This window comes from Ochotona curzoniae, unplaced genomic scaffold, assembly GCF_017591425.1.
Source record: "Ochotona curzoniae isolate NIBS_2020 unplaced genomic scaffold, NIBS_Ocur_1.0 patch380, whole genome shotgun sequence".
Lineage (NCBI taxonomy): Eukaryota > Metazoa > Chordata > Mammalia > Lagomorpha > Ochotonidae > Ochotona > Ochotona curzoniae.
In genome coordinates this window covers 183,654-208,561 of record NW_024466951.1, presented here as the reverse complement: position 1 = coordinate 208,561, position 24,908 = coordinate 183,654, and the positions used below count along the sequence as shown (strand labels likewise).

General features: G+C 57.5%; 1 protein-coding gene across 5 annotated transcripts; it reads right to left on the bottom strand.

Annotated features, from left to right (window-relative positions):
• Positions 1-905: 905 nt before the first annotated feature.
• Positions 906-23,358, bottom strand: LOC121167510 (septin-8). 5 transcript variants are annotated; one of them, XM_040996956.1, is made up of 11 exons: positions 23,222-23,251; positions 22,463-22,465; positions 13,865-13,985; positions 12,994-13,189; positions 12,563-12,749; positions 11,433-11,594; positions 10,806-10,902; positions 10,545-10,713; positions 10,226-10,358; positions 9,935-10,119; positions 906-2,248 (listed from the first exon to the last, which is right to left on the bottom strand). In XM_040996956.1, the coding sequence occupies exons 1-11, from the start codon at positions 23,249-23,251 to the stop codon at positions 2,083-2,085; spliced, it is 1,449 nt and encodes a 482-aa protein (XP_040852890.1). In that variant the 3' UTR covers positions 906-2,082. The 5 variants fall into 5 exon arrangements, with proteins under 5 accessions (XP_040852890.1, XP_040852889.1, XP_040852893.1 ...); XM_040996955.1 differs by lacking the exon at positions 22,463-22,465 and having other exon boundaries at positions 12,563-12,743; positions 23,222-23,358; XM_040996959.1 differs by lacking the exon at positions 22,463-22,465 and having other exon boundaries at positions 23,222-23,266.
• Positions 23,359-24,908: the final 1,550 nt, after the last annotated feature.

The window sequence follows — 24,908 nt, the reverse complement described above, 5'->3', positions numbered from 1 at the left end:
CACCAGTTCTCCAGGCTGGGGTGGACTTGCCTCGGGGCCTCAGGCCAGTTCTCAGGCCACACCTCCCCTGCCCTGAGCTCTGAGCCCTCCCACTCTAGTCCTCAGGAACACTCCCAGGCTGCAAGGCCTCTCTCAGCTCATCTCTGGCTCTGAGGAGCAATACAAAAAAAAGTTGCCTGTGTACTTCCCATTCCAAACTCTCAATACAAATGTCTTCAGCCCCTGTGGATTAGAACGGCTCTGTGCCTCCCCATCCCCCTGGAGAAAGTTGCTTTCATGCGACTGAAAACCATGCCAGTGACCCTCGAACCATTTCTAGGAATTAACAACAATACTTCCTTTCGCTAGAATGGTGACATCCAGTCTTCATTGCATTTGTCCCTTGCATGTTTGCTCAAACACTAGCCTTAATATTCTTCCACTCCGACCCCCAGAGCAGGGGCAGGAGCATCATTAATTTCCCGTGAACCACCTTAAATTAAGGCAGAAGGGAATGATCGTAGTGGCAGTATTAATGGGTCTGTCTGGTGCTTGTATGGCAAGTAACCAGGGAGGGATCAGGAGCAGGGATGGCCAGAGCCCAACCGAGGCTGCTGGAGTGCTTGACTGGACGGGGAGGTAATGTAGGTACAGCCACCAGGGCACCCTCACGTGAGTGCCTGCCGGCATGCAACTGCGGATGGAGACCTGTTCACAGAGGGTCTCCGTGTGATGGTCACACATGTCATCACAATTTCCTTAGAGCTGTCCCAACACAGCTGGGGTCTGGTCTGGCCTTTGAGAAGCACTTGGGCAGGCCCAAGGAGGTCATGGAGCCTGGTCCCCAGGGAGAAGAAAACAGAAGCTGCTATGACATGGTATAGGGCCTTGGCCTCTTTATTTTCTTTCTCTCTTTTTTCTTTTACAGTTAGTTCCACAGGTGAAAGACTTCATAGAGCACTACGGCCCTGCCTACAGCCCAAATGAGCTGCTGAGGATGGAGCTGACCATTCTGGACAAACTGCATTGGGACCTGTATCTTGCGACGCCACTGGACTTTTTGACTATAGTAAGCATGAGGGGTTTGCAGAATCTGCCTTTGGAACAGCTGTTCACACACTGGACGGCCAAGCACGTCCACGCACACGTTGTTGTACATGCGCCACACAGGGGGTGACCCACAAGGCTCATGACATACAGAAGGGGGAGACGTATCTCAAGTTCAACACCAGTCCATCAGACTCGCACTTGGAAAGGATACTGGGTTAACTTTACAAAAAAGTGTTTACAACGGCATGACTGTGGTTAATTTACTCTTTTGAATACTTGCTGCAAAAATATTGGACTTTGCATTCTAAGAATATTGTACATAAATATCTATCTTGCTCACTTTATACACACATTCACTTAGCTGTCTCGATTCACCTACACACAATCCTTACTGAGGCTTTAGACCATATTGATCTGGCACTTAAAAAAATAGCATTCATTAGTTTGTGTTTGTCGGAGTTGGGATGTGGGCATCATCTGTCAGGACAGGATTCTGTTAGTAAGGCAAAATTACTTGATGTGGCAATGTTGAGCGGTTTGGGCTGTTGGGAGGCTTGGAGATTCAATCATTAAGGGATGTTTCTTTTGAAAAATGGCCACTGTTGCCAAGTTAGAGTTTCTTCTCTCCAAGCTGATACAAGTAACTTTTCTGCTACTTTGAGCTTGATTAATGTGTCTTTTTGTTCAGAATGGAAACATTGTCAACTAGGTCCTTTTAAACTGATAAGGACCTTGTCCTACAATACACTCTGTCTCTCCAGAGTCGAAGCTCTGCTTGGCCACCCAGCGGGCATTAAGCCTCTTTCACTGGCCCCCCCAAGCCCCCCCGACTCCACTGCTCCCCTGCCCTGCCCACCTTGGTGGGGCCATGACTAAGAATAAACAGGGTTTGGTAACACCAGGTGCTCTCTGATGGGAAGTTCAATGGTTTGCACTTCTGGTCATTGACGTAGGAAAAGGAGGGGGTTTTTCCATTCTAAAGTTAAAAAATCCTGTTCTCCAGTTCCACGGCCTGATTGTCGTGAGCTGGCCCCAGGAGCAGATGCTGCAGCTTCAGAGGAATCCTTCCCTCCACGTCGCATCCCTGACCAAGCAGCTGCAGCACTGTATGGCGGGCCACCAGCTGCTGCAGTTCAAGGGCTCCACACTGGCCTTGGTCATCATCACCTTAGAGCTGGACAAGCTCATGCCCGACTGCTGCGCTCCTACATCTGATCTGCTGAAGAAAGCACAGGTAGACATCAACTTGGCCCTACACCAGGCTCAGAGCTGTGCCCCTCTGGCTGGCATGCTCTCCCATCCCATGGCACTCCATGGTTCTTTAGAACTCCAGACAGCTCTGCCAGGAGTCTCCCTGAGTTTTAGGCTTCCCACACCTGGCCATGGTCTATGGACTTAATGGACACAGGTTCCCTCCATTGAGCTGATGAGAGTGGGGCTCCCTAGTGGCAAGAGACTCTCTCCATGGGCAGCCCCGCATCCACGAGGATCCACAGTGGGGATACATTCTGCTTGGGAGGAAGCAGCTCTGAGTGTAGCACAGGAAGTGTTGACTCCAGACCCCAGTCACTTCCCATGAATGTATGTGCCAGGCACCAGGAATAACATGAGGCAGATTACAGGGGTGGAGGGCCAGAGGGCATGGGTTGCCAGCATCTCCCCCAGATGGATTCATTAGACTATAATGCATGGTAGAACTACTGACAGTTACTGAGGGGAAAGAGTTCCCCAAGGTTTGGGGGTGAGGCTAGTGTGCAGGGAGGGCAAGCAGGCCTTCCTTAGCTGGCTCTGTAGTCACACACTGGCACCCTGCTGTCCACTCCTCATGGCCTCAGAGGCTCCTGCCCAAGGCTGGCACTCTATTCCTACTCAGGTCAACATGGAGCAGTACATGTCCTGCAAGGAACTCGTCAGACAGCAGCTGAGGACTCTGTAGTCGCTCTCCTGTGCACATGCTTCCTGTTGCACCTGCCCCATCTCGCACCCACACAGCACAGCTCTGGGCTCCGTGAATCGCATAACTAGGAGGCAAGAAGGCCCTGGACAAGCACCTGAGGCAGTGTTCCTGGCTGAAATCTGAGGAACACCAGGGCCAGGGTGGCAGGGAAGGTCTGGTGCAACCCAAGTGTGGCTGCTAGAGCACACCCTAGCCTCCCCGTGTCTCAAAGGGCCCGAGCCTAGGGAGAACGAACGAACGAATGAATGCAGCCTCCAACTTCTCTGGCTTTTCTTTCCTCATCCGGTGAAGACTGCGACTGTCGCGCAGAGCTGGAAAAGGGGGCTGAAGTGGGGCCTGCCTTCTGCCTCCTGCTGACTCACCTCCCAGGCTTCTCCCAGACTCCTGTGCAGTGTTTCCAGGCCCACCCACCCTGGCTGTCACCCCAGAGATGGGGGTCTAAGCAGACACATCTGCCCTGAGTCAGTCAGGCCTCAGGTCTTCCTTCACAAGTACTGGGGATTAAAAAAAAAAAAAAAAGTACCGGGATTGGTGTGTGTTCCACTGACCATGCAGCCACTTTCTCTCAGGCAGGCAGGCCAAGTCACGGGTGTTAAGTCTAACTGGGGGACATCCTCTGCGATGCCCGGGAGCTGCTTGTCGGGGCAAGCAGGTGTGCACTGTGTTCCCAGGGGGAGGTTGCCCTGGCTGCGGGCGGAAGCCAGCTGCCTCTCTGAAGCCCTGGGCCCACAGAGCTGCCTCTGAGCAGTGGCCTGCAGCTGCCTCCGCCGCCAGCTGGGTTGTGAATGGCCGTGGGACCCAACTGGAGGTGCTTTGTGACATCCTCGCATTGCAGAGCTTGTCCTGCGGATATGTGGGCCAGGCTGGATGTGCACCCGGCCCAGCCGTCACCAGGCTGGGAGAGCCGGCTTCTAGAGTCAGCACACACCTCTGCCTTCCACTTTGGTTTGCTGGAGCTTCTGCAGAAATGACATAAAGCTGCTAGCAATGCCAACAGCATCTTCCCACACAAGGGCTCCTGTTGAGCTTAGCCTGGCTGGAGTGAACATCGTATACCATCAGCAGCCAAGCCCTAGTCCAGTGGCTGTGACAAGGGCTGGCTGCTCTGGTCCACAGCTCCCCGTGGTAGCCTCGACTGCCCTCTGGCACCTCCAGTCAGTCCTGAGGGCCCACTGGGGCCCAGGCTGCCTTGCCATGGGATGGGAGTGGGGATACGGTGTCCTCCAAAGCTGGGTGAGGACTTTGCCTTCCCGCCTCCCATAGGTGCAGCTGACCATTATCATCTTCACACTCTCCTCGAGCTCCCCAGACCTCAATTCCCACTGCCTCATTTTGCTTGTTTCTCTTCCTAATGCCTGGTAGACCAAGCTCAACAAATGGGTTCATGTACCCTCATTATGACTCCCTTCAACCACTGGCCTGTTCTTTAGCCCAACATGTTCCTGTCCCTGGGGGCTTCCCATCATGATGACACCATCTCAGCACTGCTAGGCCCTTCAACACTGCCACTTTCTGCTGTTCTTCCATCATTTCATCGGAGCCAGCCTGTAGCTCATCATTCAACAGTACAGACAGCCAAAATTCAGATCAGTTTCTCCAGAGACTCCCTGTACAACCTTGGCTCATGGCTTAACCTCTTTGTGCCTGAATGGTAACAGGGTCGCTGTGGGAGGAACAGTGGTATCTGAACATAGGATGATGAGGAGGATTAGAGGCATTGAAGCATGACACAGGAGAAGCAACTCTGTATCTGCCAGCCCATGCCAAGCCTCCTTGCAGGGCTGACCAGCACCTGGACCCACCAACATTCCTGAGCTCTGTGCTCACCTCGGCTCCTCACTGCAACTGCTCCTCCCGCCCTTCTCACACCCACGCATCCACCTTCTGCCCATGTCCACAGCAGCATACGCAATGCAAATGTGAAATCAACCCCCAAGAGGAGCACATAAGACAAGTTGCATTTTGATCGCAGCTGTAGCAGGTGAACAGGCTCAGGGTACTAGTTACGTCAGAAAAGCTATTGCCAAAACAAAAAGACACCATAAAAACTCAAAAGAAATGCCAAAATTTAATGGGGAAAAAAATGAGTACAAAGTGAATGGAAAGGAATAAAAATAGTGTACAAATGGAGGCATAAATGAATCAACAAATGAAGCCGGTTTAGAAAAGCATATTATCGTAACAGATGAGCAAGCCACATACCTTCTGGCCTCTGATCCAGTAACTCAGGCCCTGCTTCCTGGGAGGCACATGGACACACACAGACACACAACCACAGTCGGCACAGTCCTAAACCACCTAGACTCGGTTTGCCTTGGGGCTGGGGGCAGTTCTGCCCAGTCCATGCCTGCTACAGCACCTGGCACAGCGGTCAGCAGCACCCCTGGTGTCTCTCCCCAAAGTCCAGGAGGGGATGGTACATGACATGGTGACTCTGCCTCAAAGCAGCATGGTTCCTCAAAGACATGGGAGTACAGGCCAACCTGGTCCTCTATGATAGCTTTAGTAATGCCCACGAAAACCAGTACGAGCTAAGTGGCAGCCAGCAGGTGGGGCCCAGCATTCCATGACAGGCGGCTTGCTAAACAAAGGCCAATTGGAAACTCACCTTGTGAGTCAAAGATTACTTTGGTCTCAGTTGAAGAAGACAAAATTGTGGGTTCAGACAGCAGGGGAAAGGGTGTCACAAAGCACCTGTGGAGGTAGCCCAGACCCCCAGGGACACCCTGTCTTCCCCCAGAGAAGCAGGGAAGCCTTGGGCCCACAGACTATGGGGGCATGGGTGGCAGACTGCTCACTGTGGAGGTTCCCAGGGTGGCCCATGAGCCAGGGGTCCTGCTGCAGGGCACTGGGCCACCTCTCCTGACAGAGGCAGGACCCAATTATACATACATGCTCTGGCAAGGTGTGGCCCTCAGCAGGAGCTGCTGGCCACCATGTTTGCTTAGAGATGCGAACTCACGTTGGTCAGGAGCCACTCTGAGGCCCCACTCTTGGTCACAGCCAGAAGTAGACCGATTATGAAGCCAAGGAGGTGACGTCTTTAGGGCCCTCCCGAGGCCTGGCGCCTAACTCTACATCTGGCTTTCTTAAAGAAATCCTTTCAAAATAGTGCAGGCCTCCAGCCCCATAAAATCTGTATGCCCTCCCGGTCAGGGCATAGCACCTGGGGCTGCTCCCTGACAGCACCAGCAGAGCCTGCTCTGCTGAGGGTGAAGGAAGGCCCCAGCCCCTTCCTGGCTGCCCTCCGCCTCCCTTACATCGTCTGAGAAAGGCAGAACACCTGAGCATCCTGGGTAGCACTAGAGCAGACCAGTCAGAAGGGAGACAGAGCCGAGAGCTGGGGAGATAGGACGCATGGAAAACAGATAACCCAGTACTACATGGGCATGGCTGGGGGCTTCCCAGCAAGGGCATGTGGGAGACAGGGCCTGGCGCCAGGCTGTACCACCGTGAAAGGACTCCTTTCTTCCCAATTCCTCAGCATATCCCCCCTGTGCCTTCACTTGCAAACCAACAGGAGCACAGAGGATTCAATGCTACCAGTTCAAGTGTTACTTCCAATGTCCGTGGAAAACAGAACGAAAACGCGGTTATTTTGGTGCCAAACGAATCTTGCAATCCATGCACACGTCTTCTTCAAAAAAGGTTCACGAAATATATGCACCAGGAAAAACAAAAACTCTGCATGGATTTCAGTTTTTGCACCAAAGGTACAGCCATCTTTTCCAGCCCATATTTCCAAAGTCTCCCTGCCGCACCAGAGGACTTTCCACAAACGATGCTCTGCAGAGTCCTGCTGGAGTGGGAAGCTTGTTGACCACTCGCTCCTCCACCTCTCCAGCGTGGGACGGAGGAGCTGGTGGCTGGCAGGCCACAGTCCTGCCCCTCCCGGCACCTGCGCATGTGCAAAATGCAGGACTGGTCTGGGAACTCAAGTCAGACTCCCATACGGAACACATGCGTGGTGCGGGTGTCCCTGCTTACATGTGACACCTGCAGGGCACGCGGGCGGCGGCTGAGGGCTGCTGTTCCATTTACATTCACAGTGAAAATGTGGCCCAGGCTCCTGCCCTGGCTCCATTGTCATCCGGAAAGAAGTTCCCAACACTGTTGTTCTAGGACGTTTATTGCCCACCTCTCCCTGCTCGTTTACTGCAGGCGAGCAGGGTGCTTCATACACAAGGGAGGTTTAGAGGTGTAGTTTTAGTTTAAAAAATAACCAAGAAGTCTGGGTTACTTTATGAAAATAATGGAGAGGGTATTATTTGTCTTTATGCTGGTGCCCAAATGAAAAAAAGTGTAAGTGTTGGAAAGTTATTATAAAAATTAAGCTCGAGGTTAGAAAAATTCAAAGGAAGGGGAACAGGCAAAGTATGCAGCATGTCTACTGGGCCGGGTGGCTGTCCCAAGGGCCGCGCCACAAGCTGGACGCTCAGGCGGGACACTCCTGCTGGATGCTAGACGCATGCCCGGCACCGCCAGCTGGGGCCATGCCCGGCAGGCCCGTCACAGCTGCCTCAGGGGATAGTGACACTGTAAATGGAAGACCAGCCACTGGCTCTGAAAGAAATAAACCTTGTCAGTTTTGGATTCCAGCATTCATGGCTTTTCTGAGTTTGCATAGAGAAGGGCGGCCCGGGGCCCCCAAGCGAGGCTGTAAACACTGGCGTCTGTCCCGGCTCCCAGTCCATCCTCACACCGGGTTATGGGAGAAGGGCCACAGGGCGCAACGCAAGCAAATTAACGCATGACAGTCTAAAGTCCACCCTCAGCGCATAAGTCTGAATGTGCGTTAACTGAAAAATAAAAATCAAACAAACACAACGAAATGGACACGTTAAAAGGTATGCAGACCAAACCAAACTGAACAGGAGACAGTGAGACGGACACCAGGGACCGGGCAGGGCAGGCTCTTTGGCATGTGTGAGGAGCAAAGCAGAGAATTCACCGCAGCGGCATCCCGGGCTAGGGGTCAAGATCTGACTGTGAGGCAATTGGCAAAAGTGGATTAAAACATAAAGAGTAAAATATAACCAATCAAAGCTGCCCAAGGAAAGGATCATGAAAAAGACCTGTCATAACTCCCTCTAGCCTTGCAACACACTCCTGACCCAGCCCGTTCCCTGAACCAGGACAGCAGGAAGAGACACTCAGCCACCCCTGCCCCATTCCCCTCCTCACCCAACCCCTGGTCCCCCAAGGCCCGCAGAGAGCTTGCTCTTGTTCACCAAACTGACAGAAGCTCCGACAGGTGCAGCTAACATAACAGGCCTGAGGATGTGCCCCAGCCCCAAGCCCAGACACCTGGTCACAGCCCCCACTGAGGCTGCCCAGGGCAATGCCTCAGCCATCTCTTGCACCTGAAGGCCTGGCCCCACAGGCAGGGGGCAGAGTGGAGTCACTTTGGTGTGGGCACCTGGGTTATTAGCTTCCACCTGCCTCCTGGGAGAAATTTCTTTCTGAGCCACCAGCTTGAAACTCAACACCAGTTCCAGCCCAGCCCCCACACCTGCCAAGCCAGGAGCTGGACATGGCACTAGGACAGGAAGCAAAAGCAAAGCAGAGATGCATCCTGGAGCTGGGAAGGGCACAGAGCCAAGGTTCTCTCTGGGGAAGGGCAAAGCTTGCCTGTCCCAGCACAGCCAGCCAGTAGCAGGTGTACATCCACTGGGCACTGGGATGGGGAAACCAGGGAAGCTGAGGGTGTGCCTGGGGTGGACAGCATCTGATTACTGAATGCCTGGCCCTGCCTCTACCTTGCCGGTCTGGCCCAGGGAGGAGCCCCTCATACTTTATAGCCTATGTTTGTGTGTCTCTGTGCTCTGTGTGCTGACAGATGTGATGGGGCAGGAGTGACACCAGGTAGTTTGTGCACATACCTGCATGTGCATGTGTGTGCATGTGCCAGGTCATGCTAGGGAATGCAAAGAGGAATGTTATCAACGCCAGAAGCGGCATCCCAAGGCCTGCCAATGGCGCATTTCTCAGCCCACACCACTAGGCTCCGTTGCCACCAAGGATGGGCAGGCCTGGGCAGGAATTCACCCAAAGACTCCAGGAGGAAATGCAGCCTGAGAATGGAGGCCAGGAGGGGTGGGCCTGGCAGGAGAGGGTCAGCCAAGAACAGGGACAGGCAGGGAAGGACCAGATCCTCACAGTGCGACGTGGCTATGGCACAGGCTATGAAAGACATGTGAGGGACACAGGGATGGAGGGAGAGTGTGGAGCTAGGTAAGAAGGCCAAGGAGAAGGGATTCAGAGCTAACTATCCTCCCAGAGGGCGGGGCAAACCCTGCCACCCTGTGTTCCTCTCTGTCTGTAGTGACAAGCCCAGCCTGTGCCGGAAGCCAGCCTCCCATCCCTGCAAAAGCCAGAGCCCCTGCAAGGAGCCGCTGGCCTTCCTCCCAGCCAACAGGCCCTGCAGACCAGCTGCCCGGGGAGCACAGTGTCCCCAGCATGCTTGGTCACCACTTGTGGCCACTGCCTCACCATGGCTGTCCAGGCAATCACCACGGGACTTCTGGATCCCTGCCACACATGCGGGCTTTCCTAGGCCCTGGCTCTGGCCTGGCCGCAGCTCCTTCCCTGAGACCTGCAGCTCCAGTTAGAGCCCTTCCCTGCCTTGTATCCCAGAGCCCCAGCTGCTGCAGGGACACAGTGAGGTGAAGTAAAGGAGCGAGAAAGAGGAGGGCAGAGTGCATGGTCATCTGAGAGGCAGATGGTGACAGCACGATGACCAGGGAGGACCAAAGGGAAGAAAAAGGACAGTGAGCAAGACAGGGGCAGAAGGGTCAGTAGAAAATGGAAGAGCAAAACAAACTCCTGGGAGAAAGATTGAGAGAGAGAGAGAGAGAGGAGCAAGAGCAAAGCAGAAGCCAAGGGCATAGAGAGCAGCAGAGGGGGCCAGCGTGGGAGGGGGCCAGCTGGGCGGGAGCCGCCACCTACTTCTTCTTATCCTTGTCCTTGCGCAGGGGCTGCTGGGAGGTGGCCTGCAAGGCCTGTGACTGCAGGACCTCCAGCTTTCTGCGGCTGAAGGCGCTGCTCTCCTCCTCCAGCTCCCGGCGTTTCTCCTCTACCTTGCGCTTCTCCTCTTGGTGGATCCGCTTCAGGTGCTCGAACTTCTCGTGGAGCTGTGAACAGAAGGGGACGGGCGGGACCTCAGCGTGGGCTGGGAAGGCACCAGACCTGTCCCACCCCAACCCCCGTGCCCCCCTGGCCCCTCACTCCCGCACACACCTCCCTCTCCTTCTCCTTCAGCTCCAGCTCTGTCTCCTTCACTTTGTTGACGAACATCTGCCTCATCTCCTCCTCCTTCCTCTGCAGCTCGCTCAGGAACTCCTTCCTCTTGGCCTCATACGTCTCCTGTAGGCTACGGAGACCCAAACAGGAAAGGACGAGAGTCGGACTGTGGCAGAGGGAAGCAAGGTGGGGCCAGAGAACGGCCCTGCTCACGAGGGTCTTGCCCTGGCTCGCAACAACCCCCTACCCGCAACATGTGAGCCTTTAGCTGGATGCCTGCACGGTGCACCCGGCTGCGGCCCGAGCAGGCAGTCACCTGAAGGGCTGGCTGTCGCCGTCACTGTCCTGGAAGCCCATCTCCTCGAGCTTGCAGCGCCGGTAGAGCTCGTAGTGCCGGGTGTGGGTCTGCTCACGGAGGTCTTCCATGTTCACGCGGATCAGCATCTCCCGCAGTTTCACAAAATCACAGTGGTTCTCGTTCTCCACTGCAAGCCGAGGACATACAGGCGTGTTGGGGGGCAGCACCAGGGGAATGCAGGAGATAGCGGGCATGGAGGGGACCGAGTCCGGCACTCACCCTGCACCACGCCCCAGGGGTACTGCCGGGCACGCACCAACTTGTTGCCCACTTTCACTTCCTCGGTGCTGCCCACCACAGCAAAGGGCAGGTGCGCCTGGAAAGGGGCCCCATGTTCACAGGCTGACCAACAGGCCACACACACACCCATGCCCACTGCCCAGGGCCACAGAGCAGAGGCCAAACCTGGACAAAGGTCCTGGGGCTGGATGCTCACATAGCAGCTCTCCTCTGTAGAAGTGTCCGGGGACCTCCCAATAGGGAGGGACTCCTCTTTCCTGTGGCCCCAGACTACTCAGTGTTTCTTCCAGATGCAGGCCTCCCAGTGGATATCAGAGCTCCCTGAACAGACCCTGAGGGCCAAGATCTTTTACAGATTGCAAGCCTGGAGCCTGCTCACTCCTACAGGATCCTGCTCTGTGCCCCCTCTCAAATCCTGAGGGAGCCCCAGGGCTAGCCCTGTAGCTGATTCCTCCTGCTGCCGCCCACAGGACATGGGACTGACAGGCTCCTAATGCCCACCCGTCCATCCCACAGAAGCTAAGGGTGGACCCTAGAGTGTTTTCTGGAACCGTGTCTGAGATCTCTGCCAGCTCCCCAGCCCCTGAAGCCCGGTCGGACACTCACATTCATGACTGCATTGATCTCTGCGACAGCCTCGTCATCTGTGGGAAACTGGTAGATCTGGACCCCGTTGCTGACCAGCTCACCCATGATCTTGATCTTGAACTTGTGGAGCTCGCTCTTGGAGATGGTGTCAGCCTTGGCAATGATGGGGATGATGTTCACCTGCCAGGACAAAAGAAGGGACACAGCAGGTCACTGGTTTGAGCGATGACTCCCTGACAGTGGGTAACCCTGCCCAGGCCACATCCCTGGGAGAGGCAGGGAGCCAGAAAGCAGGTGCTCCAATGCCCAGTCCAATGCCAGCTTCTTCTGCACATTCAGCAGGGCTGGAGCCAGCAGGTGCAGCAGCTCCTGACAGCCATGGTTCCCTTCAGGCCATGATCTGGCCCCCACCCCAGGCCCCCTGGGCATACCCAACTTTAACCTAGAATGCTCTGGGAGCCTTAATTAACTGCAGGGGCCTGGAGAAGCATGGGCAGGGGGCCCAGCTCCCTACTGCACAGTAAGATAATCCACTTGCAGTCACCTCAGGAAGATCCCAGGATCTCCCAGGTCAAGGTTACCCTGAGAAATGTAACCTCCAATGAAATGTAGTCCCCAAGATGGGGAGAGTAGTCACAGGGTCTTGGGTAGGTGACTGTGCAGTCACTTGCTGTCCAAGACCATGGCCCTTCCTGACATCCTTGAGAAGCTGCCTCCTCTGTTCTTCCCATGCCCACTCAACTCCGGGACTTCGCTCCTCTCCCCAGAGAACTTAGGGGTGGGGATGGGAGACCCAGGAGGGATTTGTGCCAGGGAGAGGGGAACAGGGCATGGCAGGAGCAAGCACGTGGGGAGAAGAGAGGAAGCGAGCACAGGGGAGACCTAGGTGGAAAGCAGAAAAGGAAGTGAAGCCCGCAAGGCCAAAAGTGAAAACCAGCTCAGCTACCAGGAGAGACCCAGGGCCAGACTCAGCAGACAGAGAAAGAGCCCAGGGCAAGAGAGACCGCTGAAGCAACAGGCACAGCTGTGGGACAGAACACACAGGGGACCGGGTCCAGGAGGCTGTCCACAGGTTCCTGAGCAGCTCCCTGGGGGCTCTACGGGACAGAGGGATATGGGGGGACCCTAGGAACCAGGAGCACCCACACCTTGCTGTCCAGCTTCTTCATGGTCACCAGGTCCAGGGACTTGAGGGAGTGCCCGGTGGGTGTGATGAAGTACAGGCAGACATGGACCCTGGTGTCGTGGTAGTCGAAGAGAGAGCGGCGGATCTTGAGCTCCTCCTGCAGATAGCTTTCAAACTGCGCATCAATGTAGTCGACGATGGGCCTGTAACTACACATAGCTCCATCACCCGGGAGGCGGCCACACAGCTGGGTGGGCACCTGGGCTGTCCCTATAGGGGATCCCTTCCTTGGTACAGGCTGCTGACCCTTCCACCAATCCCTCTATGGAGGAGTGGGTCAGCAAGAGGGCAGCTAGAGGCCACAGAGCCTCTGAAACTCCCGGGGACACCCTCCCGTGCCTCCCTGGATTACGGGCCCTAGGCTGTTCCTACTGGGCCCTGCCCGCCTCGTGCCTCTCATCCTTGTTGATCTGGTCTCCGAAGCCCACAGCATCCACAATGGTCAGCTTGAGGTGCACGTTGCTCTCCTGCAGGTCGTAGGTCTGGGGCCTCAGGCGCACGCAGGCCTCGTGATGGCTGGCCTCCTCGGTCTCAAAGTTCGTGTTGAAGAGCGTGTTCATCAGGGTGGACTTGCCAATGCCGGTCTCCCCTGGGTGGCAGGGACGCAGGGGCAGAGGGGTGCCAAGGGCTGGGACCGAGACCTCCCTGGCACCCTCGCCCCACACAGCAGACAGGGCTGCTCCTCCCACCCTCCGCACCTCCTTTCACCCCACTCAAACCCTTCCCTGGGGAGAGTGAGTCATGGGGTTAGACCTGGAAGCCAGACACGGCTACATGAAACACAGAACACATCTTCAGGCAATGGGGGAGAGGGAGGACACCGTGGCTAGGAGATGCCACAGGACAGAGATCTGTGCTGGCCTCAAGAGGACCCAGCCACCAACCAGCACACAAAGCTTCCCCTGCAGGTCCCTCCTGCCTGGCCCATGGGGGTCCCAAGACCTGGAGGGCTGGGGCAAGGGGCAGTTTTCCCCGGGCAGTAGGGTTGCTCAGTCTTGCCAAGCCCCTGTGTTTGAGGCTGAAACAGTCAGGGAGCCCCCAGCACACAATGCTAGGAGCAGAAACAGGGTTTGCATTTTTAACACCAACAAACCAACAAACTGGCCAAACTAGCTATCACTGAGACAAACTCCCACAGCTCTCATGGCACCTACCTGGCCCGGCAGACACCACCCATCCCCTGACCCATGGTGTCAGGAGGCAAGGGCAGCAGCATATGGCCAGGCAACGTGCCACCTCCCACACAGCCAGTGGTGACACTCACCCACACAGAGGATGTTGAAGCTGAAGCCCTGAGTGACCGACTTGCTGACCAGCTGGTCCGGGAGGCTGTCGAAGCCCACATGGCCACCCAGCGAGAGGCTCCGGGGCTCTGGGTCCACATTCTGCCCAGAGAGAAGCCATGTCAGGCTGTGAGCCCATTGGAGAGGTAAGGCTGGCCCTGAGCTACACCAGCCCCATACTCCTGTGCAGACCCAGTGAGTCTCAAGATATACCTGGAATGCTCCAGAACTCCAACTACAGGTCAGGCTCCCATGAGGACAGCCAAAAAACCCCAGTGTCCCCACTGTCCCCCGTGGAAGAGGCCCTTTCTCCCCTGGGACAGACAGGAATGCCTGGGCTGGGGGTTCTGACACAGGTTGGTCCCAGAGTCTCTGGCTGCTACTGATAAGGGCCTAATCATCTTCCTCCTGAGGAGGAAACACCATGGGGTTTCTGGACATTCCCCCGCCCCCCAAAGATTGACTTATTTGAAAGTCTGAGTTACAGAGGGAGAAAGGAAGAATGCTAAGTCTTCTATCCACTGGTTCACTCCAGATTGCTGCAATGACTGGATCTAGGCTAGGAGGAAGCCAGGTGCTTCTTCCAGGTCTCCCATGGCGGTGGCAGGGGCCTAAACACTTGAGCTATGCTCCATCACTTTCCCCAAGCCTTAATAGGGAGCTAGATTAGAAATAGAGCAGCCAGGACATGAACTGGGGCCTGTAAGGGTTGCTGGCATTGCAAGCTGTGCTTTCTCAGCTACTCCATGATGCAGGCCCCAGCCCTCAGGTTAGAGTCTAAGAGGCACATAGCAGAGTATGTTGCTGTGGTAAACCCTGAAGTCCCTTCCCAGACTGGGCCCTATCATCCTGAACTCAACTCCTCCCATAACCATAGGGCTCACTCACCACCCAACACAGGGGAGACCTCTCACACCACGCCTCACGTAGGATGAGATCCCCAGACTCTAGCTCCTCCCACTTTCCCACACTCAGCCCAGCCCCAGCCAATTTGAAAGAGGGCGCCAGGCAAAAATCTGAGGGCCTGGCCTTGGCAAGCAGCCCTGAAAGAATGAGTCCATGGAGCCGGCCCACAACACTAAAAAAGAAACCAGGAGGACCTGAAGCAGATGGTCAAGGTCAGGCTCCAATTTGTGCAGCTAGTTTCTTGGGCTTTCCTGGGGATGGGGGAGAAATGGTGCCCTCCCAGGCCAGGTTCCCAGGCTCAGTCTTCCCCAGCACAGGCCCCGGGCAGCTCAGCACAGGGCAGTCACGCATCCTCCCTCTGCTCTGGCCACCAGTGGGGAAGAGCAAGGACAGCAGATGCAGTGTTGTCCCTGTCCATCCCGTCCACCACTGCAGAGAGAAGGAAGCAGCCTGGCCAAGGCCAGCCCAGGAACCAGAAGTCAGCCCAGGGGCAGCCCCTGTGCAGTTGTGAGTGCAGGCCCAATGGGCAGAGGGGCCCAGGAGCACACAGCACGCATGGTTCCTGCTCTGCGGGGGTGCCCACAGCCCTGGCTTAACTGTACACCCTTCTGTACCAGAGCCACTGGCACTAACCCAACCTTCCCTCTTCTGCTGCTGACACCCGCCCCTGCCAAGTGCAGCGCCGCATGGCGGACTCCTCAGTGTGTGTGTGTGTGTGTGTGGACCCCTGGGGCCCTCCCCAGGTCAGGAGTGCCTCTGAACCTGCTCCCTCTCCAAGGAACCTCTGTTCTAGAGCTGACCCTTTCTCCCTGTCCCCAGAATGTCATGACCCAATTAGCCCATTCAAGCCCAGGTCCTCTTAGGGCAGCAAACATGACTCCAAACAAGCCTGCCAGGGCAGCTTGCCGCAGTGTCAACAGCCCACTGGTCACGCCAAACCTCTGGGAGGCACCCCAGGCCTCTGGCAGCTGGGTTCCAGCCCAGCCCAGCCCTCAACTCTGCCCCTTTCCCAGGCTCTAGCTTCTCTCCGGCACCTGCTCTCACACCCTGCCCACTCACTGCAATGGCGCCAGTTCCTTATTCTCACATAGGCTGGTTCCCTACCTAGTCCACAGACTTCCATTCTACCCCCTCAACGTGACCAACAACATGCCATTAATGAGTGCCTGTGCACTGTCCTCCCTCACTGCAGCACTGGCTGTCGGCCGGGCCAACACAGGGCATCACGGTTCAGGCGGCCCCACCTGCTCCCGGAAGCCCAAGGATCCCATGGAGGACAAAACAGTCTGTTGAGACTGAGAATCTCCAAAACGTAAGGCGTGCTCTGCTTGCAGAGAAGGCGATGTGTTTATTCATCCTCCCTGTCCAAGGGTGACACCATCAGGATGCAGGCCAACTTCCTGTAGTCTGCCGCCAAAAGACACCAAGTCAGCAGTGTCTGGAAGCCATACACTCACACACTCACACTCCAACACAGAGGAGTTGCAGAGAAACAGCGGCAGTCCTATCCCTTCACACACGCTCATCTGCGCACTCACACACCGTTAACTGTTCTCATAGCCAGAGATCCCAACAGAAGTCCTGGGCGGGGCTCTCATCAGCCCACCTTTCCAGGTTCAGCAGCCCTGCCTGCCCTGCACGCACACAGCTCGGCTCTGCCTGTGGGGAGGCCAGGGAGGCCTTCAACCCCAGGGTGCTGCCCAGGCTGCCCTGTCAGCCCGGGGCCATGAGCCAGAGGTCAGAATTGCTCAGGAGCTTCAGGAACCTCAGAAAGGCTGTGAGTCAACAGTAAGCACAACACACACACTTGAAGATGTGCACACCCACACATTCAGTGAGCAGCCACGTACACACCCACTCTCCCACCCCACCGCCACCCCTCCCAGACACACAAGGGAGTGGCTGCCAGCCCTGACGGAGATGCTTCATGTCTGGCTCAGGACACAGGTTCTCCCTCCTGGCTTTCCTTGGGGGTGACTCACTAATGGCAATCCCCAGTGACATACGATTCAAGGTGCATCACGTACTCCAGGGTACCCGCCCCAGGTTCCCCTCTGGCCATCAGTCTGGCAGCATGCCGGCTGAAGCCAATCGGCACAAACTCACAACCTCTTCAGGCAGAGGCATATGAGCCAGGCCAAGTCTTCATGACCCTCCTGTGGCCATCAGGAGAGGCGGCCTAAAGCTGAGGCCCACTGGGAGAGGACGGGGGCGCTGAGAACGTGGCTGCACGAGCCTGGGATGACCTGGCCTGTGGCCTTCCCCGTGCCCCAGCCATACCTCCCAGGTGGACTGCGGTCAGCAAGGGCTTGCAAGGGAGCATCTCCGGGCTGCTATGGTCACTCTGGATGCAGAGGAACAGGGCAGTGTGAGGAGAGGGAACTGGGGGAGGCAGAGGACAGAACAGAGGTCAAGGCCAACCTCAGCACCCTGCAGGAGCCCCAACCATGCAGCCCAAGCCGAGCTGGGTTCAGGCAGGGACCTCAGGGTAGCTCAAGTCCCCTCTACCCCACCATTCTGTCCACTGCATCACTGGCCTTAGCAGGCTCCCTCGCACCCCTCATTCACTCAGCACCCAAAGAGACTCCCCCATGGGCCAGGCACTGAGACAGCCACCACGGAGGCTGTGAGAGCACCTGACCCTGGCTCAGCCCACAGCGAGTGCTAAAGGAGATCAGGCAAGCATCAAAGGGACAAGGACTGTGACAAACTCGCATCTCATTTACTCCATGCAGGAACCACCTGAGGTCAGCTTCTGCACGTTCGTTGTTGTGCAGTCCAATAGGCACCAGTGGCTGAGTTACTGTGTAAGACCACGCTCTCGAGAGGGCGAGGCCAGGATCTGAGGGCAGAGAGGACTATCGGACAGCCAAGACTGAGATGCTGCTGGGTGACAGGCAGCCCTGAGGTGGCCACTGATGGGTCCCCGAGGAAGAGGTGGGGACTGGGCAAGGGAGCGGTAAAGAAACCACACAGCAGTCTTCTGAACCCAGAGATGCAGATGTGCATGAAATGGCCTCATCTGTACCTGCTGGCAAACAATACAAACTGAGAAAACCTAAAACACTCACCTGGAGACGACCAAGTTCTGGCATGGGCAGAAGGCCTTGGCAGTGTGGGGTCCAGGCTTAGGAGGCAAGCAAGCGGAAGGGACACCGCACGCTGTTTGCGTCCTTGGGCCCCAGTGAGAGGGGACACTGCTGCCTCCAGCCCTTCCCAAACTGCCAGCTCCCATCAGACAAGGCGACTCTAAATACCTTCAATGTCCAGGACACAGAGCCAGAGCCAGCAGCCCTAAGTGCTCCACACCCATGGCGAGAATGCCTTGGGGCCACTCTCCAGTCACTCCCCCACGCCAGGCCCCAGGCTCCCCGGGTCATCTTTTTGTTGGCCCATCAGAGATAAGAACCAAAATAATCCCTGCCCGGGTGGACTGAGTCCTGCCATGCCCAGCTGACTGGTCAGAGGCAGGTAACAAGCACTAGGCCTTCCTCCGTCTGGGCCTCCAGAGTGGCTCTTGCTGCCAGCCGAGAGATGGAAAATGAGGTTGGATTTGGGGAGAATCCACATTGAACAGCTTGCCCACACACACAAACAGGCCTCCGTCCAGAAGGAACTGGAACTCTGCTGAGCGACTAAAGCAGTGGAGCCAGGGACCATGCGGGTGAACAAACAGCCCTGGGATCAGACCTCCCAAATGCGGCTGCTTGTTAGGAAGGGGGGGGGAGGGGAGACCCAGCCATGGCTGCAAGGGGCCCAGGATCCCAGTCAGCCACAGTGTTTTCCTGTGCCTTTGGCACGGGCTGCTTATCTCTCCCATGGTCCTCACAAGCTGGCGTGTCCTGGTGTCCCCAGGACAGCTGCAGCCCCGAGGGAGGACCATCCAGTCATGGAACAAGGGGATCAGAAGTCAGTATCACAGGGCGCCTTCTCCACCCATCTTCCTGGCGCAAAGCCCCCGGCCCTGGCTCGTTACTCCCAGCAGCCTGGACTTAAATAGCCAGAGCACAAGCCGCGGCCAGGACCTGTGGTCTCAGAAGCATGACTGTCCTGGAGGCCCAGAGGAATCCCAGGAATTTTCCCAGGGAAGGCTTTGGGCTCGATCCCGGGATTCCACAGCAAGCCACTAACCCCAGGTCAAAGGTTACGGGAAACAAGCAGAAGGATGCTTGCAGGAGGGTAGGAGGGTACGGGTGGGGAGGTTGCCCTCCGGAACCTGAGAGCAGGCTGTTCTGAGGGAGAGGGCCTAGGCCTCGTTAAGACAGTGCGGACAGCCAGAGCTCAGGTAATAGCAGCACAGGCCTGTCACGCCCCACCTCCTGCGACCCACAATTCGCAAAGCCAATGTAGGAGCGCCAGACCAGCCCTCTACTGACTCCCAACATACTGTTCTCTGGGTCACCTTCTCTCACCAAGTGACACTTTCTTCCCTCCTCTTCACACAGTAGGACTGCAGCTTATTTATTTGAGAATGCTGTCTTTAACACTTTTCCCATCAGAACCAGGTGTCCGCAAAGCCCAGGACACAGTTCCCGGGTACTGGAATCCACACCAGGACCTGGGATGCAGACACATACTTGGACTTGACTGTACCACCAGAGACAGAGTGAGCCACCCCACTGCAGGGTAGATAGGGTGGGCACTCAAGACCACAGAATGTACCAGAATCCCAGGCATCCCTATTTACTCACTTGGCTTGTGGACTCCAGTAGCAAACACCACTAGAAGGAGGGGCCAGTCTCTGCTTCATGATGGGGAGTGTCTGGGAAGGGGCTGTGGGCAACAGAGGCGGCTGTATCTCTCCACCATGCCATCAGGGATGCCCATGCTGGGACAGGCGGAGGAACTTGCGGCTGGTAGCATGGCAAGCTGAGACACAGGACCACACTGCCACTCTTCTGTGGCCTGCCCCCAACTCCCAAGCAGGGTAGCAGGCTTGAGCTGGGGAGTGGACTCCAAATCCACAGCCATTCCTAGACCCAGGCTCCAGCTGCCCCCTGCCCAGGCAGCCCTCAGGGTCACATGTGTCCCCCCACCCTCCTCTGGTGCTGGCCAGCTCACTCGGTCCCTAGGAGGGTGGCTGAGATTCACCTGGGCACCGGGTGCTCTGAGGAAGGAGACTTGTAACTCACTCCCATGATAAAAGGGGTGCCTGCAGCTGCTGCCAAGATGCTCCTTGTCTGGCCCTTCTCCTCTTGCCTGCTGTGGCACCTCCTATAATTCTTAGGGATGCAGGCAGCCCCAGGGAAGAAGGCAGAGTGTGCCCAGCTCTACAGCAAAGCCCACTTTGGGTGGTGTCCCTACCCCAGGCTGATGTGCCCGCCTCCTGGCTACATAATCCAACATGTGGCTGTCTGGCAAAGTGTGTGCCTTGGGGCCTTGCCTGGGGCTCTGGAGACCCAAGCTGGCCGTACTGGGAGCAGAAAGGCTGCAGAACTAATGGGGTGTGTGTGGGGGGGGTGGGGTGGTGCCTGCTTGGCAACCCAGGCCCTGAGCCCTGCCATCGCAAAGCCAGCTGCCTCCAGTGTCTGCACCCAGCCAGTTCGCGTGACACTATGGTAGTGACTACCCATTACACTCTCCATTGATCCCATCCTGGGGCTCCAAACTTAGCCCCACCCTCTGTTATCTCAGGGGTCCTGGGTGCTGGGGATTGGGCCTGGGGCCCACCCTGTCCTGGCCATAGACCACATCAGCTATGTCACTCATCACAGGTTGTTGGCAACAACAAGATAAGGGGCACAAAGAATCCAATGCCCTCCCTGCCACCAACGCCTCTGATGAGAGCCAGGCCCTGACCTCCCAGCCTCCTCCCCAGCATTGGGACTGTCTCCGTTTCCTGCTACGTGGCCAGCTCCCACCCTGCTCTGTTCTCCCACCCTGCTCTGTTCTCCTCTTCCTCCGGGTACCAGTTGTCTTGCCCCCCAGGGCTGTCAGGCCCAGAGAGCCGCGTGGCCATCTTGCTTGGCTCTCTCCTTCAGGATGGCTCAGCGAGGCAGTCCGTGGTCACTTCCCCACTATGCCCTGACAGAGGCCTTGGGTGCCCTGGGTGAGGTGCTGCCTCCCCCTGCCCTGCTGCGGGAGACGATGGGCACTGCCTGGGAACCTGCTTCTTGGGGAAGTGACAGATGGAGCTGGAGATAAGCAAAGCTGGGGGGGTACATGACTGGCTGGGAAGAGGGCCAAGCCGGAGGCTGCCCTGCAGCACGCTGCCTCCTCTGCCCTCGCAGCTTCAGTCTCCCTCCCTGGAGCCTGAGGGGAGCAAGGCTGGAGTGGGGAGGCAGAGTGGGGAGCCTCCGGGTTGGGGGTCCCGGCAAGGATGAGGGCAGACCACATCCCCAGAGGGCCGCTTCCCACCCCTCTACACGCAGGTGCGAGCCACAGGCCCTGCCGGAGCACTGAGCCAGGTCAGGAATGTGCGGGGTGTGCATCACACCTTGTGGGGAAACAACCCAGAACAGCTCCACCCCAGAGCACAGCACTGTGTCTGTGTGAGCCGCGGGTCGGCACGACCGCCAGCCTCTTCAGGGTGCTGACGCTTGAGCTGCTCACAGAAATACGGAAACCTACCACGCTCCATCACTACGTCACCAAATGTGCCACAGACCCTTTTCCAGAACAGACAAGTGTGGCTGTGCCAGCGGTGGAACAAGAAAGTCAGAAATGATTTTCCCAAGACGGCCAGCCAAGCAGGAGGCGAGAATGCAGTCCAGACCCTGAAATTCAGGTCGGGCTCTGCCTGAGCTCTCCACCCAGAGCGCGGCAAGTGTGGAAGGCACTAACAGTGGGGCCAGGTCTCCTGACCGCAGTGCTGTACCACTCCCCACCCTCCCCACTACCGGAGACGGCCCCTGCACAGAAACAGTCCCGGGGTAGACACAAAGGGCTGAGAGGCAGGTTCTTGCGCCCACACCCTGGCAGGTCAGGACCTCTCTGTAGACTGGGAGTGCCACACACTGGGGCACCCCTGCCTCCTATCACAGGATTGCCCACATACACGCCAGGGATCTTGCATTCCTCACTTGGACTCTCCCCACTGAACCCTCAACAGTAACCCCTGTGACATGGCAGTGCCCGCATCCCACCACACAGGTCAGAACCTTGAGGGTTACGTCACTTGCCCAAGGGCACACAGCCAACAGGTAGTAGCCGGCATGCATATTGGCTGGTCCGGTTCTGGTTTCTCCACATACCATTCCCACCTGCGGGATGAAACTGGCCACAGACAAGACCCGTGCATAATTTTCTGGTCAGTCAGGCACGCAGACACAACTAAGCAGCTCCAGCTCCAGCTGAGGGGAGGACTCAGGTCAGCCCCTGCGGGGAGGTCAGTCTCCCCTGGGTCCCACCTCTGACCCTGACTCCATTCCCTGACACACAGCCCCCCACCCGCGGCCAGGAACATACCAAGGGCAGGAAGTGGAAAGACCGCACCTCCTGCTTTAGCTATGCACACTTCCAAAGTAGAACAACAAATGTGTTTTCAGACGGGGGTGGGGGGGTGGGGGGATTTACATATATAAATCCAGGCGACAGTATTTATAGCATTAATTACATAAGTCCTGGCTCCCTTATTTAGCTCCAGAACTGATTCTTTATCAGTCACATATTCAGGATCCTCCCCCCCCAAGCCCCTGAGGCCTTTCTCCACTAAGGACCGACTGGGGCCTCACTTGCTGGCACGGGGACACACTGTCACAGTCCAGCCTCCCAGACACACCCAGACTCCAGAGGCACTGCGCACAACCCCCAGAAGGCCTCCTTCCAGAGCAGCGGGGCAGGAGGAATCACAAAATCCTCAGGAAGTTGGCAGTGGGCTGCCTGCGATCCAGGGAGACCCTGCAGGGACCACCAGGGACGTCAGCAGACACCTCCCCTCACCACCGCCCCCGCGCCCTCGACTGGGCTAGCTCAGGACCCGCTTGCTTTCCTGGGAATGGCTGCCGCAGATCAGACCACTGAGGCCTGGCATGCCCGGAGTCGCACCCAGGATCTGGATGCAGGCATGGAGGCGAATGCGAGGTCAGGGGAGAGATAGCAGGCCCAAGTTCCTCGGGATCCGAGCCTGGCACTGCCCTGAGCTGAGGGGGCCAGACCTGCCTGGGTGGCCAGGGCTGCCTCCTCAGCGACCGAGCCCATCCAGCAGCACCTGCGCGGCCAGGGAGCTCCCCAGCGGTGCAGTCAGGAGCGCCCCGGGCCACCGGGGTCAGGATGTCCCGCATCCTCCCGTGGCCTGAGGATTCCAGTCTGGTTTCACACGTGCCCGAAACCCCGCGGGTCTCTGCGTCTTTCCGTGAACTAGGTCTACAAGCCCGAGCCCGATGGGGCGACCCCAGCCTGGCGCCCCGCAGGCGCCCCCGCCCGCCGCCCGCTGACAGCACGCCGCAAGCCCCGGCCCTGCAGGGCGGCCTCCAGCGCCCCGCGGCCCTCACCGAGCAGCGTTCCAGGTCCGTGGCCGCCATGGCGAACGAGTGCCGGGGCGTCCGGGCTGGAACGAGCGCCGGAGCCGCGACGGGGACGAGCCGGCTGCGGGACGCGCTCCGCCCGGGCGGCTGCGGCTGAATGGATCCAATATGGCCACTTCCTGGAAACTCCCCTTGGCGGCAGCGGCGGGAGAAGCCACGGAGCCGCCCCCGCCTGCCCCCACCCCCCGCCCGCTGGGCCGGCCTCCCCGCCCGGCCTGGCCCCGAGCGAACGCAGCCCGGGACCCCGCCGCCCGGACGGCAGGGAGGGTCTCCACGCGGGGCCGGGGCGCCCACGGCGGGGCTGCTGGGACTTGTAGTCTGTGGGACCACCGTGCGCCGCTTGGCCCGCGGAGCCCTCGGCTGAGCTGGTGTGGGGCTGTCGGGGTCTGGCACCAGGGCGCACGCCGGCCGCTCCCTCCAGAGAACGAGCCCACACAATGGGCTGAGGGTCGGCGAGGCCGGGCCGAGAGAGGCCTCCTCCACCTCGTGCGTGTGTGAGCCGTGGGCCCCACCTGATGCTCTGGCCCAAGCCAGGGCGGGACTCGGGCGGGACCTGCACGTCCGGACCGGCAGCCTGCCCTGTGCGGGGGGCCAACCTTTGCGCCTTGCGCAAGGACCACGCAGGATGTGCGGTTGCCACCGGGTCTTGGGCAGCGGCAAGGTGAGCTAGACGCTAATGCTCCAGACCCAATGGAGGCCAAGAGGTGATGGGGCGTGAGTCCGGACTTGGCGGAGGGCCACGGCTCCCCGGGCACACATGTTCCCTCTACGGTATCACGACTCCACCGGAGCTCAGAACTCAGAAATTCAGAAGCTCAGAACTCAGAAGCCGAGGCCTCAGGAACTCCAGCTCCTTCTCAGTTCTGCCCACTCCAAAGCCAGGAAACCTGCGTCTTCTAACCCTTCTGTTGGGTACATAGCAAGGCTTGGTCCTCTCCTCCACTGGCCTCACTCCAGGCAGTGTATACCTCCCCCCGCACTGGCACCCACAGAATCTCCCTCAGGATGGACCCCTTCCCTGTGCTTCCTGGAGACTCCAGAAGACCAAAGCCTGGCTAGGTGCTCCTGGCTCTCATAGGGGCCCCCTCCCTGCTCCTGCCCTGGCTATGAGACACTTCCTTTCAGTCCCCAGCCCCTGGCTTGACCTCCCACCTCACCAGCTGCCCGCTCCTCTTTCCAAATGGCCTAGGAGTGCAGAAGGGCACCTGCCCCAGGCTTTCCAGACTGGAAGCCTACCTTCACCCCTTGCTAGCTTTCTAATCCTAGTTGGGCAGGTTAAACTGAGCTACACCTCCTTCTCCTTCTTAAAAAAAAAAAAAAGTAGTTATAGTACCTATGTCACAAGTTGAAATGAGATAAAGTAAGTACAGGCTTTAAGATGTAGTTCAGACAGTGCTTAATAAAGGGTCCCTCTCTGGACCCCAGGGCCTAATGTCAGAAGCCAGGACACTGTGTGTGGGCAGTCTGTATGGACTGGATCATTCTCCACCAGATCTGCTGTTTCCTTTTTGTTTTTCTGCAACCATCAAGAAGTTTCTCCCAGCTCCCTGGGATCCACCTAAACTATGTTTCTGAATATGATTCATTGATTTATTTCAAAGGCAAAGTGATTCAGAGAGGGAGAAACAGAATAGAGGGGAGAGGGAGGGAAGAA

Bases quoted from the DNA above. Each gene is read 5' to 3' on its own strand.
- LOC121167510 (XM_040996956.1), bottom strand. From the start codon at position 23,251: ATGGCGGCCACGGACCTGGAACGCTGCTCG. The intron at 10,714-10,805 runs GTGAGTGCCGGA...CTCGGCTTGCAG, and splicing joins CCCCTGGGGCGTGGTGCAGG to TGGAGAACGAGAACCACTGT. The intron at 2,249-9,934 runs GTAGGTGGCGGC...TGCTTTCTTCAG, and splicing joins AAGGACAAGGATAAGAAGAA to CAGATCAGATGTAGGAGCGC.